The sequence below is a fragment of the Mustela nigripes genome, chromosome 5 (assembly GCF_022355385.1).
Source record: "Mustela nigripes isolate SB6536 chromosome 5, MUSNIG.SB6536, whole genome shotgun sequence".
In the NCBI taxonomy this organism is placed as follows: domain Eukaryota; kingdom Metazoa; phylum Chordata; class Mammalia; order Carnivora; family Mustelidae; genus Mustela; species Mustela nigripes.
In genome coordinates, this window is record NC_081561.1 from 149257740 (window position 1) to 149285519 (window position 27780).

The following is a 27780-nucleotide window of genomic DNA, read 5'->3' on the forward strand; positions in this document are numbered from 1 at the left end:
CTTTTTAAGAAGAGAACAGGACCCACGCTTTGTGAATACACCTGAATTTCTCCCCTAAAAAAAGTAAGTTCTGAAAAAATCAAGTGTCTTTTTCAAACTCTACAGTACAGCTGGCTCCTGTGCCGGCCGTGTGTGGGCACATGTAAGTGTGAGCCCCACCGCGACCCTGGGCCCACGGTCCCTCCCAGCAGGAGCAGCACAGGGGAGCGAGCACAGACCTCTCGGCGGCACTCACATACGTGGTCACCACGGCGTCTGGCCGCGGCGCTGGAGGTCCTGCTTCCCTCACCTGGCCATGCGCGCATCCTGTCACCAGCTGCCGGCTCCCCGCGTGGATGAGGAGACTCAGGAGAGGGGAGGCTGTGGACAGGGCACGCGACATGTATCTGTCAAAACTCCCGCTGAAGGTATCTGAGTTTAACTTCTACTGTTTGTCGTCAGTCTGAACGCTCCAGAAATAATTCCCGCAGCAGGAAGCAGAAACCCTAAGTGTATACACATTTCGAAAAAGTGCGTGCGTGGGGAGGGAGCAAAGCCGCCCCCCCCCACAGCCCACAGCAGCTCCCCGCGGATGCCCGGCCCTACTGGCACAGGCCATTCCCACTGCTCGGTGCCCCCAGGCCCGGCAGCACCATCACCCATGCTGCACCCAATAGCCATGAAACTTGCAACAGAAGTAACACATTTATGGCATCAGTCAGGAAAACAGCAATTAAATGATGCTTACTGTTTGAACTGTTGCCTCGCATGTCATTTAAAAGTTATTCCGAATCTACACTGTCAAGAATTCAGGAGGAAAACTGGGGCAGCTGGGTGGCTCAGTGGGTTAAAGCCTCTGCCTTCAGCTCAGGTCATGATCTCAGGGTCCTGGGATCGAGTCCTGCGTCAGGCTCTCTGCTCAGCGCGGAGCCTGCTTCCCCCTCTCTCTCCACCTGCCTCCCTGACTACTTGTGATCTCTGTCTCTCAAATAAATAAATAATATCATTTAAAAAAGAAAAAGAAAATTCAGGAGGAAAATTAAGACAAATAGACATTTAAAAACATGTCCTAAATAAACTAAATGACATCAAAATCGAGTTAGTAACTGTTTTCTTGACAGTCCAATAATAATTCCACAAGTTAATTTCAGGAAAATAATGTCAACGGAATTCCAAGAAATGGGTTTTGTCCCTGAGACTGACAATGCATCCCAGCTGATAAAGCTTCCTCCTCCACGCACGGCTGTGGCGCCAGGAAGCACACGGAGTCTCTGGGACGGCGCTGGGTAACGAGGCATGGTCCGTGTGCTAAGCTGCATTTTTGTGCGACTCATCCCGAGAAAGGGGCTCCTTGGGCAGCAGGACAAGCTCCGGGAGCACGGGACACCAGCCAGGACGTGTGTGAAGACCTAGTGGCCTATATGGGGGACTCACCGCCAGACAGACTGAGAGCTCGGGGCTGGACAGAACCTCCCGCCTGAGCACAGCCTCCGATCCGCGAGGCAGACGCAGCCTGTGCTGGCCTGGCCGCCCCTCTTCCCGGGGACAGCAGAGGCAGGCTGCACGCTTCTCCCCCCCACCAGTATGCCTCTCAGTCTGCAAGCATAAGCTTACTTTTAAGTTAAAAACTTCAAGAAATACACCTGTTCAGTGAATCCTTACAAGGTGTAGATGAGAGGGAAACTCGACCCCCTTGAGTGGGACACCTCCAGCTTATAAACACACGCGGAAATAACGACTCCAAGAAGCCCACCGGCAAATCCGACACACGAGTTTTAAGGCACCTGTTAGCACTGAGGAGCTGTAGATCAGTGATTCCACATGATGATCCCAAACCTTCGGAAAGACACACATTTCTTCAGAAGATACACATAAATTTTGCTCTGATGTAGCTTGAACTGATACGTCTACTCGGCTACAGATTAATTTGTGTGAGCGGTTACCTGAAGGAGAAGATAATAAAATACATAATAATACATAATAAAACTGTAGAAACACCATAAAAGATTTCAGAATCATATGGGAAAAAGCGAACACTTCCAGAAGGAAGCACCTGCGGGTCTGGAAGACCCAAGACAGGCTGCAGACATCTCCGGCACCCAGAGAAAGGGGCCGGCCAGAGTCTCCGCCATCTGTCAGGTGCCTGCCCGGGAGAGGGGGCCGGCCATGCTCCCTGCCGTCTGTAAGGTGCCAGGGCATGTTTTTGGACCCACTCTAGTGATTTCCGAACTCAGCTCCCGTTCTCAAAAACCTCATGAAACGATGGGCACCCTCGCACGCATCTAGACACGGCCTGTGTGTTTGTGGCAGCTGGCGGGGCTGGGGCGGGCCCAACAGGGAAACGGCCAGATGACCGAGAAGGAGTTGCGGTCTCTCTCCTCCCCGCCCCTGCCGGTGTAAACCACCCACACCTCTTCTTCCAGTTCCGCTGTACAAGTCCTCACAGGGCCAACAGCATAGCAACGCTAACACCAGCTGGCTGGGAGCTGGGGGAGAACAGAGCTGGCGTCTTAAATTATTTTCTTCTTCAGCTCGATTGAGTTCTGATCGAAGCCTCTGATTTTGGAAAATGGCTTTTTTGCTCTGGGCCCCCAGGGAAATACTGTGGAGTCCATTAATGTTTTAGCTCCCCTGGGCCCTGGATTTGAGGGGGAAGGTCCCAGAGCTGACCCAAGCCCCCCGAGAATGCTGGGACATGCCAGCTGGCATCTCGGGCCAACTTCAGGACAGAGCGTGGCAGAAATAAAATCACAGGTGTGCGGTGTCAGTGGACAAAGCACTCCGGTATCCACGGCTGACCTTAAAGCTCCTGTCTTCAGACACCGAGACGATGATGCGTGTTTGCCACGGACAGAACTCGGCTGCGGTCACGGCGCCCCGGTGACCCTCCAGCTCGGCTAGTGTAGACCGGCTCTGGGAGGATTTGTGAAGAAAGATCAGTAACTGAATGTTCCGGCGATTGTGGTTATTAAGAAGTTATGCACATCTCACAGAAAACGGTTTCCGTTAAGCTCTACTTTGCATAACTCCCCTTTCCAAATGTGAGGCTACCTGTACGTAAACCGAGAAGTGAAAATTCAAGACGGCTGAGCTGAGGGGGCACATGCTGCCCCTTATGCCTCTTATCGCCAGACAACTAAAAATAAAACGGGGGGCCATAATGTGCATCAGAACACGGATACTCCCCAGGTTGAATGTCAGGAAATGCACATTTCTGCTACCTCCAACGTCTACAGTACGGAATGGTCCTTGTCTGTGATGACATCGTATCCCGGAACATACCGGTTTCCCTCCACTATTTATGGTCATGTGTGACATCAGCGTACATGCTCTGTGATCAGCTGACGTCTCTCAAAGCGAAGTTCTTAAGCTGGTCACTAAGGGCCGCACAGTCTGGAACAGGCACCTGCCCCCTCGCCCTCCGTCCGCGCGGTCGAGGCCGGACTCGCCTTCTCCTCGCCTTCTCTTTCCAGGACAGCTCAGCTTCCTTCCCAGCCGACATGCCTGCTGTACCCCCAGCTCTCTGTGTTCCTTCTCCCAACACGAAGCTGGTGAGCTTTGCTACGTGTGGCGGGTGCCTTAATGGAATCACTGAACCCTACGACGCGTCCCATCGGCTGGGACTTCACTTACAACATGAGCATTCAGTTAAATTGTGTCACGCTGAGCCTCAGTTGCACAATTTAGCCGAGAATCACATGAACACAGAAAGGCACACTCTGTGCCCCAAACTGCCTAGCACACATTGGCTAATCCCCAATTAAGATTTTATGCCTGGGACGCCTGGGTGGCTCAGTTGGTTAAGCAGCTGCCTTCGGCTCAGGTCTTGATCCCAGGGTCATGGGATCCAGTCCCGCATTGGGCTCCTTGCTTGGCAGGGAGCCTGCTTCTCCCTCTGCCTCTGCCTGCCTCTCTGTCTGCCTGTGCTCGCTCGCTCTCTCTCCCTCTGTCTCTGACAAATAAATAAATAAAATCTTTAAAAAAAAAAAAAAAGATTTTATGCCTGACATCTTCCCTAACCGAGATTTTTTTAAGTAGATAGGGCAGAAAATTCCCTGCGGGCCAACAGCTTGGTCAACTGCATTCACTTGGCAAACCGAAGCCAAGGCCAGGCCCTGGGTATCCGTCTCCGGAGCAGGTCTCAAGCGCAGGGTGCACTCTGAGCACACAGGAGGTCGCCCTCACAGCCCACCCCTGCTCTCTCATGCCCACCCAGCAGAGCCCAGCGGGCCCCCGTTTCCTAGTCAGATGCGAGATGTAGAAGTCGCGGAGCCTAGAAGAGGAGACACATTTCCTTAAACCAACCCAGGTAAGAGAAGGTGAGGAAGTCCAGCTCTGGGCAGGAAGCGGGCTTTGAGAAAAGCGATGAACAAAGCACGGAGCTGGGAAGGCTTGGACAATCACCAAAGGAGGAGAAATCAGAGCAGCGAACATCTGCCCGAACACGCCTGCTAAGCGTGCCGATGGCCTGATCTCAAGGACCGGCGTGACGACGGACACAACAGCCGTATGGGATCCGGGCAACTCTCTGAGGACAGGGTCCGGACACCTTCCCCCACTGCCAGGAAGCAGTACCGCTCCTGAGAGGGGGCAGCCGTGCTCACCCACACGCGGCAGGTGCCAAGCCTTACCGCAGTATCCAGCACAAATATCTTCTTTCCAGCACACACGGCAGCCGCGCGGTCGTCCGGGCTCAACCTCAAACACAGCACCTTTCCCAGCAGGGTGCCCACGACCAGCCCCCGAGGAGTCAGCCCTAGATGGAGGTTCGGCGTTAGTGGCAGGTTACTGGGAGGCCACAGGAAGGCGCTGACAATGTGGCTCTCTCCCCTAACATTGCACGCAGAGTGACCACGAGCTTAGGTGTGACTTCAGCTCCCTGACATAAAAACATTAAGTGTAAACAGTTCTGGTCCCCGGGAATGCAGGGACCGACCATCAGAAAATGACTCCATGTCATCACAGGTAACGGGTCTCTAGGAAGGCTGCGTGTGCACAGACGCGGGGGTCCTGCAGAATCACGCATAGTCCCAACCCTCCCTCCTCCGTGACCACACCAGCTCCCATCTCGGTCGTGTGAGCTGCTCAGGTCCGTGTCAGACAGGCGGAAGGCACCGGGTGCCCACCTGAGCCTCCGGGGCCTCTCTACCCCCAGGAGGATGTCTCCAGGCACGCCTGCAGGCCTGAGGTGACAACATGTGCAGACCCGCAGCCTCACACAGCGTCCCTCAACCAACGTGCCACCATGCAGCGGGACTCAGCACCACTGTGGAGGGGCCCTGTCCAGCACGGTCATGTCACAGTGAGCCCGCGGACTACAGAGGGGAGATGTGCACACATCACTGGAGTTCTCTCTTGGCTAAAACCCCATGGTCTTGTTCCCTGAGTGTCCAACAGGCACCTGTGCTACCCCAGGTATCTCCCTCAGCACCTGGGACAGATCGGTGAACAAGGAGACAAAGTCCTCTCTTTGTGGAAAGCTTCCCCGGGGTAGGGCCGGGACAGTTAGACACCAATAAACAAAGTTAGCAAACAAGCAACGTACAATGACAGAAGGAAGTGAATACCGTCGGAAAAAGCAAAGTGCACAAAGGGACTGGGGCCCAGGGCGGTGGCCAGAAGGGCCCACGGCAATGGAGACACTTGAGTAGACCCTAAAGGATGTGGCAGAACCCACCATGATCCTGAGACGGAGCAGCAGGTGCAAAGGCCCAGGGGCAGGACTAAGTGCAGCTGCTCCTTGAGACGGGGGCTTCGGCTGGGGGTCCCAGAGCTCTGTCAGTCCCTAGTCTGCCTGAGGTGGGAAGGCACTGGGGGGCTTGGGCAGAAGTGTAGTGTGCTCAAGACTCCAGTCTTCCAGGGACCCCTGGCTGCTGAGTAGAGAGCAGAGGCCTGGGCAAGGGGAGCAGGAGGACCGAACATGGTACCCCGCTGAGTGACCGCTGTGGCCGGACTGCGGGGGAGCAGTGGACGGGGTGAGGAGTGTGCAGGTTTGGTTACAGTCTGAACGTAAAGCAGACAGAACTTGGGGTCGGTCGGGTGTGGAGGTGTGCAGGGAAGAAGCACAGTGCCACGGTTTGTGACCTGAGCTGCTGCGGGGAAGGCGGTCGGGACAGGCAAGCGGCAGTGCTGTCAGACGTCCGTGTGCAGGGGTCCGGCGCAGTTCACATGGGAGACCACAGGCAGGAGGGAGGCCTCGGCGAGAGCAGAGGGGGCAGCTGTCAGAGCCTGCTGGCATCACTAAAGCAGTAATTTTTGATGGGAAAGAGGAAAAGCCCCCATTCCAATGAGAAGAGATGAGAGAATGACACGGAGCCAGCGTTGGACACTCAGGAGACTGGGGACAAGTGACCAAGGACAGCCCCAGGTCACATCGTCTTTTCTAGTCCAAGTGCAAACACAATCATGTTGGACATGCTATAATCCGACACACCTGCCCACACCCACCACAGGATGGAAACAAAGCCTGGTGGGGCTGCAGCCGGCCCAGGCCCCTGCAGCCTCCCTGGAGGAGGAATGGGCAGCTTACCCAGCCCCACTGCTGGAGCTCCGGGACGCAGGAGCAGCTGCCTCCCACTGCACCGATGGGAGCGCCAGGCTATGGCTCAGGCACGGCTTGCACCCCTGTCCACGGACCAGACCACTTGCATCCACGGGCACGTTGAGTTCCAAAGAGCGCAGCCCATTCCCACAGGGAAGGGTACTTGTGTACAAAGACCTCCGTGGGAGCAGATAACAAACACGTGCTTCGCTGTCCATACAGACACGTGTACCGACGTTCATGGGTGTGCCTGCGCTGTACGCACATGAACATGCTTCCGAATCGTGTGTACTTGTGTGCGTGTGTGCACTGACTGTATGTGCATGTGTAGCGTACATGTGCATGTGTGTACGTACACAGGGGATTGCGTTACTACATGTATACACCGCTAGATGCATTTACATGTGTGCCGTATATTTACTACACTCGTGTGAGCTGTGCACATGTGTATGTACGTGTGCGGTGCATGTGTACTCTGCACTGTGTACATGTGCATGTGTGTGCTGTGCATGTGTGCATGGGTTGTGCATTTGTGCTGTGTGTGCATGTGTGTGGCTGTGTGGTGTGCTTGCATGTGGTTTGCACATGCGTGCGTGTGTGGCTGTGCTTCTGTGTGGTTTGCACGTGTGTGTGCAGCTATGCATGTGTATGCGGCTGTGCACATGTATCTGTGCTAACACACTCAACTGCCAAGTACACGAGATGAGGCATAAACTACTCCGTATGCTGCTGCCTCAGACCCCCCATGCTCGCCTTCTAGAGCGATCCTGGGAGTTCTCCGTGGGCTCCGTGACCTAAAGCTCAAACTCTGCCACACGGTCCTTGCCTCGCTTCTCACCTCACCTGACAACGCTCTCTGACACCCCCCGTGCTGCTACCATGGGGCCCCTCCTCGGCGTGCCCTGCAGGTAGAGCTCTCGGGACAGAGGGCCTGAGCACACGCCCAGCACAGTGCCCCTGCCCGGCGCCAGCCCTGCCATCCGGCTCCCCCTCCCTCCTCTGGCTCAAAGGCCGCCTCCCCAGAGACAGCAGCACGTGAGGGCGTCTGCCCACGTCCTCTGCCCCCTCACCTGCCCTCTCTGCTGTGCTCCCCACAAGTCATAACCAGTCGCCTGCGCATCTGATACACGTCTGCCGCTCCTCACTGCCTGAAGGAAAGAATATTTCCCCTTGCCTGCGTACAAAGACCACAGGGTTCAAAATAACAACACACGGCAGCCTAAACCAATGAGCCTATCCTGTCAGCTTCACACACGGCCGGGGTCCGAGATCTGAGCGTCTGATGCGCTTCCGTGCAGAACACCCACCTCGGACACCCGGCTGGTCTCCGGGTCGGAGGAGTAAAAGTTCTCCCAGCCCCGTTAGAAAACCAAGTGTGTTGAAGGATGAGCTGTTCCCTTTGTACATGTTTAAAATCTATTTTCAATGTTCATGTACCTTGAAGAGCTTTTTGTCTGCACTCGTGTAGTCTCCACGTTATAACATGATCTCGTGAGGCAGAACAGAGGAGGTGCGGGCTCGCTGCGTTTCCGAACGCCACGGCAGTAACCGGCTCGTGGTGGCCTCCGAGGGTCAGAGGCTGCAAGAGGGAACAGACACGAAACTCTCAGAAACTACACACGACACTTAAAGCATGAAAACATACATAATAGCATGATCTCAAACCTAATAAATCAAACGGATTGAGTTTTCAAATACATTTAGTTCACATATCCATTTTTTTAAAGATATAATTTGTTTATTTGACAGACAGAGATCACAAGTAGGCAGAGAGGCAGAGAGAGGGGGGAAGCAGGCTCCCCGTGGAGCAGAGAGCCCGATGTGGGACTCGATCCCAGGACCCTGAGATCATGACCTGAGCCGAAGGCAGAGGCTTAACCCACTGAGCCACCCAGGTGCCCCCACATATCCATTTATTAAAATTCCTGTTAATATTCTACTCGGTCACTCCCTCGAGTGAGCCCTCTCCTTGCGACGCGACTCCGAGAGCCACACGCGTGAAGCCGCACAGGTCACCTCGCTCTTCCACCTCCTCGACAGTCACTAACTAGGCGAGTGCTGACCCCATCCGTGCCAGCTGCCTGAGAAGAAAGGCTGCGCCGGACATGAAAGACATGGCAATGAAGACAAACCCCCAAGAGGAGGGCAGGGCTCGGGCTGCTGGCCGACAGGGCGCATGTCAGAGGGTCCTGGGACAAGCGCGGGACACCGCGGTGCCCCAGAAAGGCCGGGCGCTGTGTGCGGGCTGATGCCAGCACGGTGGGCAGCGGGAAGCCGGCAGCGATGGTACAAGCAGAAGCAGGAGACAAGCAAACTCGTCTTCAGACGAGCAAACTTTCAACACTGCTGCAAGTATGGAAGAAGGACCGCAGTGGGGACAGTGGGACCAAACGTGCCAAAGCAAGCACAGTAAAGGCCTGAACTGGGGTGGCAGAGACGGAGACTCAGACCCGTGGGCACGGAGGGTTGGGGGAGGGGCAGAAGCATCGATAATCAGCGCCCCAGGCGGAAACCCTGGGTGACTGCGGCATAAGCAGGGGGACCAGAACCAGGAGGGAACACAGGTCACCGGGCAGTGTTAAGTAGGGACTTAGAAGCTGAAGGTCAGCAGACAGTAGGCACTTGGATGCGAAGCCATCGCTCAAACACGAGAACGAGGAGAGCTCTGCTCACAGCGGCCCGTTCACCGGCACCACGCTCCTGATGAGAACTTCTTGTTCTCGGGGGAAATTGCCAAGAACATTCCGATACACTTTAAGACATGAGAGAGCAATGAACGCAACAAAGACTTAAGACCAGAGAAGGAAACAGAGGAGGACCTACATGGGAGGCCGTTCACCCGGGAAAACCTCTGTCCAATGGCAGGCTTCGCAATCCCAGGAAAGGCAGTTGAAACCTGAGACACTTATTCCAGTAGGAGCCCCAAAATGGTGTGATTAAATGCATCCTTTTCAGGCACAAACAGAACTATCTTACTGGGAAAAGGGCAAAGAATCCCACAGCTGGACAAAGACTTCAGAGAACAGGGCTGGCGACCTTCAGGCTGAGGCCGCCGCGTGTTGCTTTTCCTTTAAAACACTACAAATGGATTTTAATAAATTTCCCCTTAAAAAAAGCATACCCACCTACTAAGGTAGGAGAGAAGGGCATGTTTTCAAATGCCCAGGCCTAGAGCAGTGACCCGAAGGGCCAGGCCCCAGGAAGGACAGTGAACGGGCAAGAGAAGGTGTTCACAGGCCCACCTTCAAGTTCTCACAGTCCAACTGGATTCATGACCTGGGACGGCCAGTGCCCTCAGCCAGCCGGCTACGAGAAGCAAGCGTAAATTCTCCCGGAAAGAAGTTCGGATCACCCAGAGCCCAACTGGCTGTGCATTTTGTCATACATAATGTCCAGCAGTCAATCAAAAATAATCAGGTATTCAAGGAGTCAAAAACCAAGAGAAATATTAATCATGGAAAACACCCACCCATGGGTCATCCAGATCCAGCAGGCCTTGAACCAAACCAGAATTGACCCAGACTGCAGAATTACTAGACAAGGACATTAAAGCAATCATTATACTTCTACTCCGTACGTTCAAAAAGTTAAATGGAAGTATAAAAAAATCAATAATTAATAATCGTCTAAAACAAAAAGCAACAGACCAAGATGGTTCCACTGGTGAATTCTACCCAATACTTAAGGAAGAGATTTTACTAATTCTCTACAATCTCTTTCAGAAAACTGAAGAAAGAAAATGGAGGGAAACATTATTTTCAAAAGAAGCAGAGGAAATATTTCCTTACTCATCTTATGAGGCCAGGATTACCCTAATACAAAACCAGACAAAGACATCGCAAGAAAAGAAAATTAAAAACCATATCTCAGGGCACTTGGGTGGCTCAGTGGGTTAAAGCCTCTGCCTTCAGGTCGGGTCATGATCCCAGCATCCTGGGATCGAGCCCCACATCGGGCTCCCTGCTCGGTGGGGAGCCTGCTTCCTCCTCTCTCTCTCTGCCTGCCTCTCTACCTACCTGTGATCTCTGTCTGTCAAATAAATAAATAAAATATTTTTTTAAAAAACCATACCCCTCATGAATATGGATGAAAATATCAACAAAATATTCAAAATATCAGCAAATCAAACCATAGAATATACTAAAAAATTATACATTATGACCAAGTAGAATTTGGAGATTTATTCCACATATGCAAGTCTGGCTGGACATTTGAAAACCATTTAGTGCCATCACATCAACAGGCTAAAGAAGAAAAATCACATGAAAATAACAAAAAATGTTCAGGTGCCTGGGTCGCTCAGTCACGGAAGCATCCAGCTCTTGATTTTGGTTCAGGTCAAGATCTCGGGGTCATGAGACTAAGCCCTGTGTCAGCCTCCAGCTGGGCCGGGAGCCTGTTTAAGATTCTCTCTCTCCCTCTCTCTGCCCCCACAGTCATATGTGCTTGCACTCTAACAAGTAAACAAACGAACAAATGAATAGAAATAGTAGCTGCTTCACAGGACAATTCATTTAAGAAATGTAGGAAAAAAGCAGATGACAAAATCCAACAATTCATGATAAAAACTCCCCATACATATACTAGGAATGAGGGGACCTTCCTCAACCTTCCAAGAGTATCTACAAAATACCCGAAGCTAATCTGTGAACAGGTGAGAAACTACAAACTGTCCTGCCAAGATTAGGAACAAGGCAAGAACATCCCTCTCACCGCTCCCCTCCACATTATACTGGGAATCGGAGCTCATATAATAACACAATAAAAGGAAATAGAAAGTCTAGTGATGGAGAAGAAAGAAATAAAACTGTCTTTATCCATGGATGACATGATCATCTGTGTAGAAAATCCAAAAAAATCGGCAAGACGCTCCGGACACTCACCACTTACAGCAAGGTTGCAGGATACAGAGTCAACATACAAAACTCCACTGCTTTCCTATGTGTCAGCAATAAACAAGTAGACTTTGAAATTAAAAACAATACCATTTACATCAGCACTCCAACAAACGAAACACTAACAAATCTAACAAAGTTGTGTAACATCTCTGGGGTGCCTGGATAGCTCAGTTGGTTCAGCACCCAACTCAGTTTGGGCTCAGGTCATGATCTCAGGGCTGTGAGACTGAGCCTCGGGTCGGGCTCCACGCTGGGCATGGAACCAGCTTGAGATCTTCTCTCGCCTCCTACCCACACGTGATCACTTTCTCTATTACAAAAAAAATTACAGGGCACCTGGGTGGCTCTGTTGGTTAAGCGTCTGCCTTCAACTCAAGTCATGGTCCCAGGGTCCTGCGATCAAGTCCCGCACTGGGCTCCCTGCTTAGAGGGGAGCTGCTTCTCCCTCTGCCCTTCCCTCTGCTTGTACTGTCTCTCACTCTTTATCTCTCAAATAAATAAATAGTTTTTTAAAATTATATAAGATCTTTATGAGGAAAAATAAAACTGTTGAGAGCAATTTTTAAAACTAAAGGAATGGAGAACTATCCCATGTTCGTGGATAGAAAGCCTCAATATTGTCGAGATGTCAATTCTTCCCACTTGATCTATAGACTTAATCTAATTCAAATCAAAATCAACAAACTGTTTTACCATTGAAATTCCCACCGGCAGTGTATGAGATCCAGCTCCTCCTCACCCTTGCCAGCATGTGGTGTAGTCAACTTTTAGATGCTAACTATACTGATAGGTGTATACTATTTGCTTATTTTGCTGTGATTTACATTTCTGTAATGACAAGATGTTGAATATCTTTTCATGTGCTTATTTGACATTTGCATAAGTTCTTTAGTTAAATATCCTCAAATCTTTTGCTCATTTTAAAATCGGGGTATTTATTATTAAGCTAAAAAAATTTTTTTTAATTTAATTTCTTTTCAGTGTAACAGAATTCATTGTTTATGCAGCACACCCAGTGCTCCATGCAATCCGTGCCCTCTCCAATACCCACCACCTGGTTCCCCCAACGTCCCACCCTCGCCCCTGCATAACCCTCAGATTGTTTCTCAGAGCCCATAGTCTCTCATGGTTCGTCTCCCCCTTCTAATTCCCCTCTACTCCCTTCTCCTCTCCCATCTTAACTTAAAATTAAATCTAAATAAAAATTAAATTTTTATTTTTTAAAAAATAAATGTTTGGTAGAATTAACCTGTGAAGCCATCTGGTCCTGGACTTTTGTTTGTTGGTAGTTTTTTTGGTTACTGATTCAATTTATTTGCTGGTTATCAGTCTGTTTTTCTATCTCTTCCTCTTTCAGTTTTGGTAGTTTAGGTGTCTCCAGGTGGAAAGTTGGTACAATCATAGTGCTCACTTAATTTGTACCTCTTTTGTTGGGGATAACAGTCCCTGTTTAAACCTGTTATTCCATCATGGCTCCAAAGGAAGTCCTTATTTTTTGCTCCTGGTGATGGTATGGGGAATGAGCACTCTCATACATTAATGATGAGAATGTAAACTATTCCAAAATTTGGCATAATCTTAAAAATCTAAAATGGTACACACAATTTGACTTGTCTAATCTGTAGGAATATATTGTGTAGAAATAAAAACACAAATGTGCAAGAATAAGCATAAAGGACATTTACTGCAGCGGTTTGCAGCAACAGAGAAATGACCTGAGCACTCAGTTTGGGACAGGAAGGCTGCATCACGGCACTGCTGTCACTGTGTTCGTGTCTTGTTCTGTAGGCACTTTGAGTCAGAAAAGCTGGCATATAAGAGACATACCAACAAAATGCAATGAGCAGATGTCTTTTAAATCATGACTCAAATAAACCAACTAAAATCATTAATATCTGAAAAATTACTAGATATTAAGCCCTTATCTGTTCAAGATACATACTGAAATATGTAGAGGGGAAATGCTAAAATATACTGACTTGGCTTTAAAATATCCCAGTCAAAAACATTTGGAAGATTAACAAAAAAGGTAAAATAGGAATAACTATTAAAAATATGTAATACTGTATGTTATCTATACTGGAGTTAAAATTAAAAAATAAAAACGTGTGACAGGTACATGACATTCATTTTACTATCTTAGTTTTGTTATGTTTGAAATGTTCTACAATAAAAAGACAAAACAAAATAAAAGAAGTTACAGCTGATAGTTAGCCCATTAAAATATAAATATTTTTTAGACTCAAATGTGGACCACATCTGAGCACAGAAGGAAACATCACAAGATAAAAACCAAAGTCCTGACAGAACATGGACGGGAGACACTGAATGGGATTCCTTTTCATCTGCACTACTCCTTTGGTGTGGGGTCAACTTTGTTACGGAACTTCGTAAGACGAATGTAATGACCTACAAGAATTAGATGCATATAGGGGAAATAAACCTTAATTTTGAAAAAAAAAATCAACAAACTGATTTTAAAGTTTATACGGAGGCAAAAGACCCAGAATGGCCACATAATACTGGAGAACAACAGTCGAGTTGGAAGACTAACACTACCCGCCTTCAAGACTCATGAGGAAGCTCCACTGACTGGAAGTGTACGGACTGGTGAGAGGACAAACAGATCTATGGGAAGGAAGAGAGTCAGAAACACAGTCAAATGAACTTTGACTAAGGGACAAAGGTGATACAACGAAGAAAACCATAAACTCCTTAAAAATAACATGGGAGGTGCTTGGGTGGCTCAGTCGTTAACTATCTGCCTTCAGCCCAGGTCATGATCTCAGGGTCCTGGATCGAGCCCCGCATCAGGCTCTCTGCTCAGCGGGAAGCCTGCTTCTCCCTGTCCCACTACCCCTGCTTGTGTACTGTCTTGCTGTCTCTCTCTCTCTGTCAGATAAATAAAATCTTTTAAATACATACATACATACATACATGGGAGAAAACACAGATGACTTAGGTTTGGTGATAACTTTTCAGATAAGACACCAAAGGCATGATCCATGAAAGTAAGAACCGATAGGCTGGACTTCCATTAAAATTAAAAATTCCTGTGCAGCAGCTTCTTATGCTTCTGCAAAGGAAACAGTCAACAAAAAAACAGTCAACAAATTAAAAACTCCTGTGCACAGTAAAGGAAACAGTCAACAAAACAAAGAGGCAACCCACAAAATGGGAGAAGATATTCACAAATGACAGTACAGACAAAGGGCTGATATCCAAGATATATAAAGAACTCCTCAAACTCAACACTCAAAAAACAGATAATCACATCAAAAAATAGGTGGAAGATATGGACAGACACTTCTCCAATGAAGACATACAAATGGCTATCAGACACATGAAAAAATGTTCATCACTAGCCATCAGGGAGATTCAAATTAAAACCACATTGAGATACCACCTTACACCATTCAGAATGGCCAAAATTAGCAAGATAGGAAACAACGTGTGTAGGAGAAGATGTGGAGAAAGGGGAACCCTCTTACACTGTTGGTGGGAATGCAAGTTGGTGCAGCCTCTTTGGAGAACAGTGTGGAGATTCCTCAAGAAATTAAAAATAGAGCTTCCCTATGAGTCTGCAATTGCACTCCTGGGTATTGACCCCAAAGATACAGATGTCGTGAAAAGAAGGGCCATCTGTACCCCAATGTTCATAGCAGCAATGGCCACAGTCACCAAACTGTGGAAAGAACCAAGATGCCCTTCAACGGACGAATGGATAAGGAAGATGTGGTCCATATACACTATGGAGTATGATGCCTCCATCAGAAAGGACGAATACCCAACTTTTGTAACAACATGGCGGGACTGGAGGAGATGATGCTGAGTGAAATAAGTCAAGCAGAGAGAGTCAATTATCATATGGTTTCACTTATTTGTGGAGCATAACAAATAGCATGGAGGACATGGGGAGATGGAGAGGAGAAGGGAGTTGGGGGAAATTGGAAGGGGAGGTGAACCATGAGAGACTATGGACTCCGAGAAACTAACTGAGGGTTTTGGAGGGGAGGAGGGTGGGGGATGGGTGAGCCTGGTGGTGGGGACTAAGGAGGGCACGGACTGCACGGAGCACTGGGGGTGCTGCAGAAACAATGAATTTTGGAACACTGCATCAGAAAGTAATGATGTACTTTATGATGACTAACATAACACACACAAAAAAAAAAATTTAAAAAGAGAAAGTAAGTGTTAGTTTCCACTTTATAATGGGAAGAATAAACTGGCAACTTCTCTTAAAAAAGTAATAAATAAAAATTCCATCAAGAGAATGAGCAGACAAAGCACGGACTGGGATAAAGTATTGCTGAAGACATGTCTGATAAAGGACTATTCCCAAAATATACAAAGAACTCTTAGGAGGCAACAATAATAACCAAGTTAAAAAATGAGCCAAACACCATGACAGACACCTCACTAAAGAAGATACACAGGTGATGGGGCGCCTGGGGGGCTCAGTGGGTTAAAGCCTCTGCCTTCGGCTCAGGTCATGGTCTCAGGGTCCTGGGATCGAGCCCTGCATCGGGCTCACTGCTCAGCGGGGAGCCTGCTTCCTCCTCTCTCTCTGCCTGCCTCTCTGCCTGCTTGTGATTTCTGTCAAAAAAAAAAAAACAAACAAAAGAAGATACACAGGTGACAAGAAAGCAAAGTCCACGTCATGAGTCATCAGGGACATACGGATGAAGACCACAATGTCACGACTCCTCACCGCCCAGGGTAACAACACCCAGGACTCTGACAAGTCCACCTGCCAGTGTGAGTGTGGAGGGGTGGGTCTCTCACTCACTGCCAGTGGGTGACAAATCGGTGCAGCCGCTGTGAAAGGCAGTTTGGCGGCTTCTTACAACACCAAATCATCTCTTCGCATACGATGATGCAGCACTCGTGCTCCTCAGTATTCACCCAAAGGAGCTGAAACGTGTGGCCACCGAGCCTGCCACGGATGTCCACGGCAGTTTTGTTGAGAAGCGCCACAACTTGGAAGCCGCAGGGAAACACAGACTTGCTGCATCCAGACAGCTAAAGACGGATGAGCCGTCGAAGCATGAGCAGACCCAGAGGAACCTTCGGCCGTGTCACCCAGTGCGAGAAGCTGGTGTGAACCTGCACACTGGGTGGCCCCACCTACGGGAAAAGGCACAGCCCTAAGGGCAGGGAAAGCTCAGCAGCTGCCGGGGTTGGGGAGGAAGGATGAAGGCGGCAGAGCACAGGGTTTTAGGGCCGTGCAAACTCTCCACGTGGTACCCGAAGTGTGGACACGCGTCACTATGCATGGGTCCGAAGCCACAGAATGCGCAGCGCCTGGAGTGACCCCTGAGGTCACTGTGGACTCTGGGTGACCAGGACGTGCCCACGGAGCGTCATCAGCTGCAACGAGGCAGGATTCTGGTGCCGGGTGTTGACCACGGGGTGGCCGTGGGTCACCCGTGGCACACGGGCTACACAGGACATCCCGGCACCCACCCCTCAGTTTGGCTGTGAACCTCAAACTGCTTTACAAACATTTATAAGGTCTTGGGGCGCCTGGGGGGCTCCGCTGTCAGGGGTCTGCTGTCAGCTCAAGCCGTGATCTCCAGGTCCCGGACGAGCCCCGCTTCCCGCGGAGCCGGTCCCTCCCCGCTCCGGCCCTCCCCGCTCTGCTCTGCTCGCCGTGCTCTGCGCCGAACCAATATGTCATCTTTAAAATATGAAAAATAATACAATAATAAAGTCTTACAATTTTAAGAAAGGTCAAGAGGAGCCCCTAGAACGGAAAATGGAGCCAAAATACCCCCGAGGTAAGCGTTTCCTGTGACCTGACCCTCAGCAGCGAACGCGCAGATCCCACGGGGCTGGCCGAGGGCGGCGGTTCCAGCGCGGGCGGCCGAGCCGACGGACCGGGCCGGACAGAGCAGCCCGCACAGGCCTGCGCGGAGGGAGCGGCCGCGGCGCGCCCCGAGTCCGGCCCCCACGAGGCCCCGCGCGGGCGCTACGGACGGGCCCGGCCTCAGACAGCGAGGGCGGCGGCCCGTGGTCCGAGGCGCCAGGTGAGACCACCCGCGCGGCCACCGACGGCCGCAGGACGCGGCTCCGCAGCGACGGTCCCGGGAGGCCCCGACGTGGCCACGAGCAGGGCGCGGCCGGGCCGGCGCGGGTCAGCTCCGCGGCGACGGTCCCGGGAAGCGCCGGCTCCCGGGAGAGGAGAGGACGCGCCGGCTCCTTCCCGGCAGCCGCGGCGCGCACGGCCGAGAGCTCGCGCGGACACGGACGGACGGACGGACGGACGGACAGACGACCTGGCCGGAGACGGCCGCAGCCGCGGGGCGCCGGTCACAAAGGGGCACGTCCAAACCTGGAAGCGCCTTCAGCGCCGTCGAGCGCCCCGACGCCCGCATCCGCCCGCGCCGGGAGGCCCCGACCTGGATCCGCGGACGGACAGACGGACGCGGACCGCGCGGGCGCCTCACGTGGCCTTCGAACAAGCCCGGATCCCGCGGCCCCGCAGCGCCCCGGACACCCTCTCGGCGTGACCCGCCGACCCGGACGTACTCACCCCTGCGCCCCGGCAGCGGCACCAAAATGCGCCAGAAGGAGGCCCGGAGCCGCCCAGGGACCGACGCGTCGCGAACCCGCGGCCAGAGCCCGCCCGCGGGTGGCAAGTCGTGCGCAGAAACGCGCTAAACCGGCCGAGACTCGGTGGGGGCATCGCTCGGGGACTCCCGGGGACCACCGCGAGCGCGTCCTGCCCCCGACGGAGCGCCGGGAACTCGGGCAAACACGGGCCTGGCTCCGAAGCCCGAAGTGAGCAGAAAGAGGGTCCCGACACCGGATTCACTCCGGATTCACTCCTTCAACCCAGGGAGACCCGCTGTCAAGAGCCTGCCCATAAGGGTACCGGCCATGACGCAATTTCCGAATGAAAACTAGTGTCTTTAAAACTGTCAGCTTCATGTAAAAGATTCGGCAGTAGATGCAGTGACCCTCCTGAACGTGCTGTAAAACCGACAAACTGAACCTGTCTGGGTCACATTCACACCAACACTTCATGCGTCCATTACCCAAGAACGTTCTTTAACCAGGTGATTCCAGGCTGTTTGCTTTCTGGGACGCCACCACCGGCACAGGGTTTGCATCTCTCCTGCAGTGGGTCCTGGAGGGCCCCGGGGCATCCGAGCAGCGGGCAGGCAAGCACAAGGCCGCCTGTGTTACCGGATCCAAGGAAACACACACACGCCTTTCTAGATACCTGGTGCGAAGGGTCCTCGGTGCTCCACACACAAAGCGTGTTCCCATCTGCAGGGAAAGCACAGTACTGAGCGCTACAAGCAAGCTGGACGTGGGCCACAGGCTCCTTCGGGGCCACCAGGCCCTTCTCTGTGAGCACATCACCGAGGCAGCCGCCATCAGCACAGAGAATCCCTCGGGCGTCTTCCATCTGCGATCTGAGGGCACAGGTGTGCAGAGGACAACCACGGGACGGCACTGAATGCAGACACCACAGCTCGTCACACCCACTTACTCGCCACCCCTCCCCACTCCCAAGTCATCACTGAAGGTCCCAGAGGGGTCACACACACAAACACACACACACACACACACACACACACACACACACGACAGCTACTCATCCCACGGGCTTTACAACAGACCTTGACTCGCAGCCCCTCTTCCTGCTTGACACGCCTCCCGCGGCCGGCAAGCGGGCCGACAGCACCTCCCGGAGGTGCCGATGAGGCTGGTCCTCCGCGCACGAGCCCGGCACCAGCACTGAGGAGCGAACAGAAAGTCGTTACTGACATTGCTCACCACTACAAGGACCTCGAGAGACGAAATCATTTCCCAAATCTCCACGCAAGCTGGTCGTGAAGTGCAACATTAACCGAGGCCCCTGCCGCCTCCCTTGGGTTTGTTCAACGGTGACACAACATCGTGTCCTTTAAGTCGATTACCTGAGGTGATACAGTCGCTGATTCCCTGACTCCCTCTTATAAAAGCACAAATGAATGAAACGTTGACAGAACTAACAAGCCGCTTCAGCCTGCCCGCTTCCCGGTTAAGGACTTCGCAGGCGCTCTCCCTTGTCCTCCAGTCGCCCTGATCCCGCTCCGCCGCGCCTCACTCCGGGCATTAGGCCTGAAAAGCTCACCCACAGAGTGTGCCGACGTGGCTATGGACAAAGGGTTTAACCATCTGGTCACCATGGTGGCCGAGTGGACTCACAGGACCAGCTGTGCGTCACACGCTGGCTTCACGGGGAAAAGGGCGGTCCAGGCAGAAGAAAACCAGGTGGCAGTGCCCAGCGGCGACGGGATGAAGTTACAAGAGGGGACGTCGTCCAGTGGGGCGGCCTGCTGTGCTCGGCAACGGAGCAGACAGAGGCTTGCGCTTCAGCTCGGGTCAGAGCCGGAGGGCTGGTGAAGGCTGCTGAACGAAGCTACTCGGGAAAACGCACATTTCAGTCTGGCGCAACGGACACGTCAGGATGAGGAGGGACAGGGAGGGAGAGAGGGGCCCGGTCCCCGCTCCAGGCACAGGGCTCTGGCTCAGGGAGCCTGGACAGCGGATGACTCTCAGGTTGACCCCTTCTACATCCAGACCTCTCTTCACAGCAGAAACATGTTCTGGTTTCCAGGGACACGAGCCCACGCGAATGGCAGCCCTTCCTTCCCTGTTCTCTCGCACCCAATCTACACCGAGGCCTGGCCTCCTCCAAGAGGACTTTGGCCTCAATACCCAAAAGAAAGATCACACAAATCTACAAAACAATCTAGAAACCACCCCCGCCCCGACAGTGGTGAGGACACCACAGACTGCCCACACCACCTCTTTCCCGAAGGGCAGCCTCCCCCGGGCCCGGCAGCACGGCGGCCCTCAAGGCCAACAAATCTCAATTCCGCACCCACCATGCTGGTTTGCTCCTGGCTCTAAGAGAAGAGCTGTTTCTCCTCACCTCGGATGTCTCTTCTGTCTCAAGATTTCCCCTCCAGCTGTCCACCTGCCGGCCTCTCCCCAGTCAGGTCTCAGCTGAGTGCCACAAACACCTGCTATGTGCCCCTCCTTGGCCTTCACACACCCTGACCCAAGTAACCCCTTCAGAGGCAAAATACGGGGCTGGGGTCAGGGCACCGGGCTGCAATCCTGCAGCTCCACGGTGCCAGCTCAGATGGGCCCAAGAGTTTCCAGGACCGCGGACGGGGTGGGCCTTCCCACAGAAAGCCTCCAGGACACCTGACGGGGGGCTAAGCCCACAGGACACAGCACCCAGGCGCTGACAGTCGGCCACAGGCACCTTCAAGCGCGGGGAACAGTGGTCACGACTGAACAGCACAAAGCAGACCTACAAGACTGTGCGCCCGAGCTACGCTACTGAGAAGCGCCCCAGAAGCAGGCAGCCAGCACGCCGGCAGGAGACCCGACGGGAAACCCTGACCACAGCTTCTGTGAGGCCGACGGACCAGGCGAGCGGAGAGATCTGAGCGGTAAAGTCGTCAGTCGTCAGGGAGAGCTTGCGCGCTCCCACAGAACAAAAGGTCTCTGTTAAAGCGAACGAGACGCAATTGTCATAGACTTGAAAATTCTGCAAGAGCTTGTGAGAAAAAAAAAAAACATTCTCGATATTTTAATGTACAATCTTCTCCAATTCATAAACTTGGTTTTATTACTCTTGCAAACTGCCAAGACATGGAAAGCAGTTTCATATAAAAAAAATAGCTAAATGTTTTAAGGGTACCACAATTTGCTTTGTAGGTTTGACTATTTTAAAGGAACCAGTGCCCAGCACTGGGGCCAGCATGTAGCTGGTGATGAGGGGAGGGACCCCGACAGATGCAGTGAAATGACTGTGTGGCTCCACCAAGTGCTTCCCCCAAACATAAAATATTGTACGAAACGTGTAAGAATATATCAAAAATTATAACTGTTTAAAAAATGTTTAAGAATCTCCCCATTGGGGCGCCAAGGTGGCTCAGTGGGTTAAAGCCTCTGCCTTCAGCTCAGGTCATGATCCCAAGGTCCTGGGATCGAGCCCCAGATCAGGGTCCCTGCTCAGCGGGGAGCCTGCTTCCCCCTCCCCCTCTGCCTGCCTCTCTGCCTACTTGTGATCTCTGTCAAATAAAAAAAATCTTAAAAAAAAAAAAAAAAAGAATCTCCCCACTGAAGAGATGAGGAAAATGTGGCATATGTGTAAAGAGAGTATCACTAACCACCAAGAAGAATGAAATCTTGCCATTTGCAATGATGTGGATGGAACTAGCGGGTATTATGCTGAGCGAAATAAGCCACAGAAAGACAAGTATCACATGATTTCACTTACGTGTGAGAAAAACAAAGAAAAAAAAAAGAGAGAGAGACTCCCCCCGAAAGAAAAGACTCTTAAGTACAGAGAGGAAACTGGGGGGGAGGGGGGTAGTAGAGGGTGGGGGAAACGGATGAAGAGGGGATCCCAATTCCGGACGTCAAGCTCTACAACAGAGCTGTGATCACCAAGACAGCGTGGTCCTGGCGCAGAAACAGACACGTAGATCAATGGAACAGAATAGAGAGCCCAGAAGTGGACCCTCAACTCTAGGGTCAACGAATCTTTGACAAAGCAGGAAGGAATGTCCAATGGAAAGAAGACAGCCTGTTCAACATGGTGCTGGGAACACGGGACAGTCACAGGCAGAAGACTGAAACTCGACCATTCTCTCACACCTCACACCGAGATCAACTCAAAACGGATGAAAGACCTGAATGTGAGACAGGAGTCCACGAAAATCCTAGAGAACACAGGCAGCAACCTCTTTGACCTCAGCCGCAGCAACTGCTTTCAAGACCTGTCTCCAAAGGCAGGGAAACAAAAGCAAAAACGAACTATTGGGACTTCATCAGGATAAAAAGCTTCTGCACAGCAAAGGAAACAGTCAACAAAACTTAGAGGTAACCTACAGAATGGAGAAGATATTTGTGAATGACATGTCAGATAAAGGGCTGGTATCCAAAATCTATAAAGAACTTTTTGACTTAACACCCCCAAAATGAATAATCCAATTAAAAATGACCCAAAGCCATGAGCAGACACTTCTCCAAAGAAGACGTACAAACAGCCAACAGACACATGAATCGGTGCTCGACATCACTCATCATCAGAGAAATACCAACCAAAACCTCAGTGAGGTACCCCTCGCACTGTGAGAACGGCTAACATTAACAGCACGAGAAAGAGCAGGTGTGGGCGAGGACTCGGAGAAACGGGACCCTCTGACACCGCTGGTGGGAACGCACGCTGGTGTAGCCACTCTGGAAAACAGCATGGAGGTTCCTCAAAAAGTTAAAAACAGAATTACCCTATGACCAGCATTGCACTACTAGGTACACAAGGACTAATTCAAAGGGATATGTGCACCCGTGTTTACAGCAGCATCTCTACAACAGGCACACTACAGAAACAGCCCACGTGTCCATCGACTGGTGAATGGACGAGGAAGATGTGAGGTATCACCTCACACTGGTCAGAACGGCTAAAATCAACACCACAAGAAACAAGCGGTGTCACAGAGGATGCAGAGGAAGGCGAACCCTCGTGCACTGGTGGGAATGCAAACAGTTGCAGCCACTCTGGAAAACAATACGGAAGTTCCTCAAAAAGTTAAAAATAGAACTGCCCTATTATGAGGGCTCCTGGGCAGCTCAGTTGGTTACACATCTGCCTGGGTGAGGTCATCATGTCAGGGTCCTGGGATGGAGCTCTGCATCCGGCAGACGCGCGGATACTGATACTGAGTGGAGACACTCAGCCGGGAAGCTGCTTCTCCCTCTCTCCTCTCTCTCTCAAGTAAACAAACACACAAACAAACCTGCCCTCTGGCCCAATAATCACACTACTGGGAATTTATCCTAATGAATACAAAAACACTAATTCAAAAGGAGACATGCACCACTATGTTTACATCTACAATAGCCAAGTAATGGCCGCAGCCCAAGTGCCCACAGACTGATAAACGGCTGCAGAAGACGACACACAACAGAGTGTCATTCGGCCACGGTTAGGAACGGAATCTCGCCGTTCGCGACAACACGGACGGACGCAGAGAGTGTTACACTAAGCACAAAATGGTTTCTCCCAACACCAGATGGTCTTACTCAGGTGGAATTTAAGAAATAAAACAAATGAACAAAAGGGGAAAAAGAGAGAGAAAGAGAGAAACAAACCAAAAAAGAGACTTTCAACTACGGAGCACAGACTGCTGGTCACCAGAGGGGAGATGGGTTGGGGCCTGGGGGAGATGGGTGATGCGGATGACGGAGTACATGTATCATGATGGAAAAAAACACAAAATAAAAAAAGACTTTTTTTAAAATAAAAAAATAAACAGGAGCAATAAATTCACAAGAGGATTAATACCAGAGCCCAACAAAAATTAGTAATCTAGAAATACAACATAAGACAAAAGAATATCATTTTTCATCTACCAACTTGGCAATAACTAAAATTATAAAACAAAAATATCCTGTGCAGACTTTTTCCACTGGTAAGAAAATAAATATGCATAAGCTATGGCTATTTGGTAATGTGTATCAAAATATTTTAAGAACTAGATATTGGGGCACCGGGTGGCTCAGTGGGTTAAGCCTCTGCCTTCAGCTCAGGTCATGATCCCAGGGTCCGATCCCGCATCGGGCTCTCTGCTCAGTGGGGAGCCTGCCTCTCTGCCTACTTGTGATCTGTCAAATTTAAAAAAAAAAAAAAAGAACTAGATATTGATTCATAAATGTTCATTCTATAAACTTAAAACAAGCAAATCATTATACATTTCCCAAGATCCATTTCTTCAGGATGTCCAAAATAGCACTAAGTAGAATATAAAACGCAATGGTGGTCCTTACCTTCAGTGGGACACAGTGTAGACACCATGACAGCTACTCTGCCTGTCAGTGAGAACCCTCCCAGTGCAGATAAGAGAAAGCTCAGCCGGATGGGCCTTGAAGAAAGGGCATCTCCGGAGGGGCAGGCCTTTAACTGCAAGGTGTGTGCAGGGCTCCGTGCAGCAGCCTGAGCCAGCCGGGCCTGGCCTCTCCGTCTCTGAGCCGTGACGGTCTATCTGGCTCTCCTTTCTCCTTTCTGTTGCCATTTGCTGGCCAGCGGCTCCCACAGCCACTCTCTCAAGCTCCGGCACCCTGGGAAAGGTGACCATCTCTTCCTGCCAAAGCCTCAACATTGAGGTCATTGAGTTTGGGCCATTTGGGGCCATTTCTCATCTTTGAATTTACCATGTGATCAGAAGGATAAAACTGTGCTGACAAGTCAGCCCCACATGTCATGAACATCTCCTGGGGCCTGGCCAGGAGAGGGAAAAGATGTGCCTCTCAAGGAAATGCAAGTACTATTGCCATAAAAGGAACAGATACTGAGAAAGAAAAAAAAAAAAAAAAACCATGTTTGTCTAAGTCTATATTACCATTTAGATGGTCAAGAAAGGTAGAAATTTCAGTAACATCCATCCACGATAATATCGTATTGTAGCACACAAATCCACAAACACAAAACTTATGTTCCTCCGAAGACACCATTCGGGGAATGAAAAGACCAGCCACAGAGTAGGGAAGACGGACAGCACCGAAAGCTGACCAAGACACCCAGGACGTACAAAGAATTCGTACAGATCCTAAGACAGAGAAGCCAACAGAAGAATGTGCACAAGGCCCTTCATGAAAGACCTCCAAACGGCCAACTACCCGGAGAAGATGCAAACTGAAACGAGAGGTGAAAACCACACACACAGGCCAGAATGGTTCACACCGAAAAGACTAAGAACAGAACACGGAGTGCAGATGAGCTTCCAAACCCCGTGGGAGGGGCCAGGTAAGCTGGAACCAGCACGGACCTCGGGCAATTCCCCGCCAAGGACACACGGAACCACGGACACACGCAGCAAGAAACGCGGACCGCAGGACACCCATCAGCTTGCTCAAAGCCACATTGTCCCCGAGTCCAAAATTGGAAACAGCCCAACGCCCACGGGCCGCAGCCCGGAGGAAAGAGGGGTAGATTCACGACAGCACGTACACAATCGTGTCTGCGCAGCAGCGGTCTAGCAGCCGGCGGGGCTGGACGCAGACGCCTCTGGGAAGGAGGCAGGGAGTGAGGACCGCGGTCCGCAGGGCTGTGGGATGCCCACGTCTCATGTTCCCAGAGCTGCGGCATGATCACCTGCATTTACTCAGGACCAATTCCCAAGCCCGGTGCAGGTTTCTCAGGTTTGTAGCCGGATGCTTTCGTGCACTATGCATTGCACCTGAGGCACCACCTTCACTGTCCGGGCTCCACCATTCCCGTAGGGTGCTGGCTGCTGGGTTACGGGAAGTTCTCTCTGAGATGCACCGGTTCCCAGGCCAGTCCTTGTTACTTGTCCGTAAGCAGCCTGAGGGGGATTCAGGTCCGTAAGGAGCTCCTTCTGGACCCACCATCAAGGAATGACTGAACTCTGAGGTATGAACGCAATGTCCTGCTTCGATGCTGCCAACAGCTGCCCGTCTTTCTGAAGATAAAGACCAAACCCGTGGCCCAGCCCAGCTGTTGGAGCTCATCGTACACCACATCCCCGCCCCATGTGCCTGGCCCCGTTCGCTGTCCTCCTGTGACCCAGCTCATTCCTCAGATTTGCTTGTCCCTCCACAACACAGGTGGGAGCTGAGCAGGCCCACTGACACAGAGTCCGTCAGCACCGTAAACACACCTTCCTTAGCGTTCGTCTCCCGGAGCTTGTTGTAAGAACACAGGACACAGGACAGACACCGCACGAAGTGTGCGTCAGCCAACTGTTCACACTACGGGGAAGGCCTCCCCCGCACAGTAAGGTATCAGCGGCCAGGTTTCAGGGGGCCAGAGGTTACACACAGATCTCCCACCATATGGGGGGACGGGAAGGGGGCACACCGAACCCCCGCCTTGTTCAGAGGTCAAGTGTATATAGATACACACGCAATTACATACCTGATTAATGTCTAGCTCTGGGAAAGGGGAAACGTGTCTGTTGTCTCGCTATGTACCCTGGCGGGATTCGAGGTGAGCACTCAGCCGCATCTGATCGCTACAGAGAGAGCAGGAGCCGCGTGCAGTCGCGGTGCTAAACCCCGCAGCAGCAGACCGAGACCTCATACGTAATCTCACCGCAGTCTCCATCCCCAGGAGTGCAACTTCTCACACTCGGCCGGGAATCTCCTGCTCACAGCAGTGGGGTCGTCGGGCCCACAGACCCCTTCTGCTCCCCGAGAAAGGCGGCCTTGCCCGGACCAGCGCGTGGTCAGCACCGCCCCTCTCATGCCCTTGCCCCGTAGAAGCCTCTCGGTCCCTACAGCTCAGCCAAGCTCCTTCCCAGGCTTGCTGGGGACGCAGCCCGACTCGGCACCACCCAAGAGCCAACGTGATCTTTAAGTTTATTCACTTGAGTTTTTGTGACTGAACAGATTCAGCGGCCGCGGGGGGATGTGAACCGTCCGGGGCAGCCTCGGGGCCCAGACAACACAGGCGTGGTAGCCGAACGCACTCCGGGTTCTCTCCGGCCCTGCCTCCGGGGCCCTGGTGAGCGCCTCTCAGCTCTGAGCTCCCGGAGCCCCGGATTTCCAGCGGCCCCCTTGGTTGCAATCCCTCCCGCGTCCTGTCCCCGCGTCCCGCCCCGCGTCCTGGCCCCGCGTCCCGCCCCGCGTCCTGTCCCCGCGTCCGGCCCCGCGTCCCGTCCCGCGTCCCGCCCCGCGTCCTGGCCCCGCGTCCGGCCCCGCGTCCTGCCCCGCGCCGCCCAGACTCCCGACCGCGGACTGCGGAGGTTGTCGACGGGATCCCGGATCGAACGGGGCCCAAGTGCAGCTGCACGAGGCCCAGCACAAGGCCTCGGGCGAATAAGGTCGAGGAGCTCCGGGGATCTGGGAAGCCCACGAAGCCGGGGACCCCACGGGCGCAGGTCACGCGTGTCGAGGCCGCTGGAGCGCTCGTCCCCGCGACAGGACGCGCCGAGAGCGAGCTCGTCCCAGACTCGGCAAACCGGCCGCGTCCTTGGCGGTGGACGGGCCGCGCGGGAGCCGAGCGGCCGCCCCGGGGCTCGAACCGGCGGGCGGGCGGCCAACCCGCAGACTCGCTGCAGGCGCTCGGCGGCGCGGGCCCCCGGAACGACAACTGCTCCTAAAGGGAAAGGGCGAGAGACGCTCCGGCCGCTCCGCGCCGCGGCTCGCGACCCCCGGCCGACCGGCTTCCCGGGCTGCGCGCGGCCGGCGGGGGCACCGCACGGGCGGGCAGACGCCCCGGCGGTACCGTCCCCCGCAGCGGCCCGCGACGCGCCGCCCCGGCCCCAGCGTCCGCGGCGGGACCGCACGGACGCCCGCGGCCGCGCCCGGACGGGGACCCGAGCG

General features: G+C 52.4%; 1 protein-coding gene across 11 annotated transcripts in view; it reads right to left on the reverse strand.

Annotated features, from left to right (window-relative positions):
- WDR27 (WD repeat domain 27) overlaps window positions 1-27780 on the reverse strand; it is a 144395-nt gene that overhangs the window by 116033 nt on the left and 582 nt on the right. For 7 of the 11 annotated variants that reach the window (XM_059401449.1, XM_059401458.1, XM_059401450.1 and 4 more), the window contains exons 1-7: window positions 19050-19536; window positions 18647-18882; window positions 7958-8099; window positions 4611-4735; window positions 2779-2892; window positions 1764-1815; window positions 290-360 (exon numbers count right to left, since the gene is read on the reverse strand). In XM_059401449.1, coding sequence (XP_059257432.1) covers window positions 290-360; window positions 1764-1815; window positions 2779-2892; window positions 4611-4735; window positions 7958-8099; window positions 18647-18882; window positions 19050-19236 — 927 coding nt within the window. In that variant the 5' untranslated portion in view covers window positions 19237-19536. The other 4 variants (XM_059401453.1, XM_059401459.1, XM_059401452.1 and 1 more) reach the window with 4 other exon arrangements.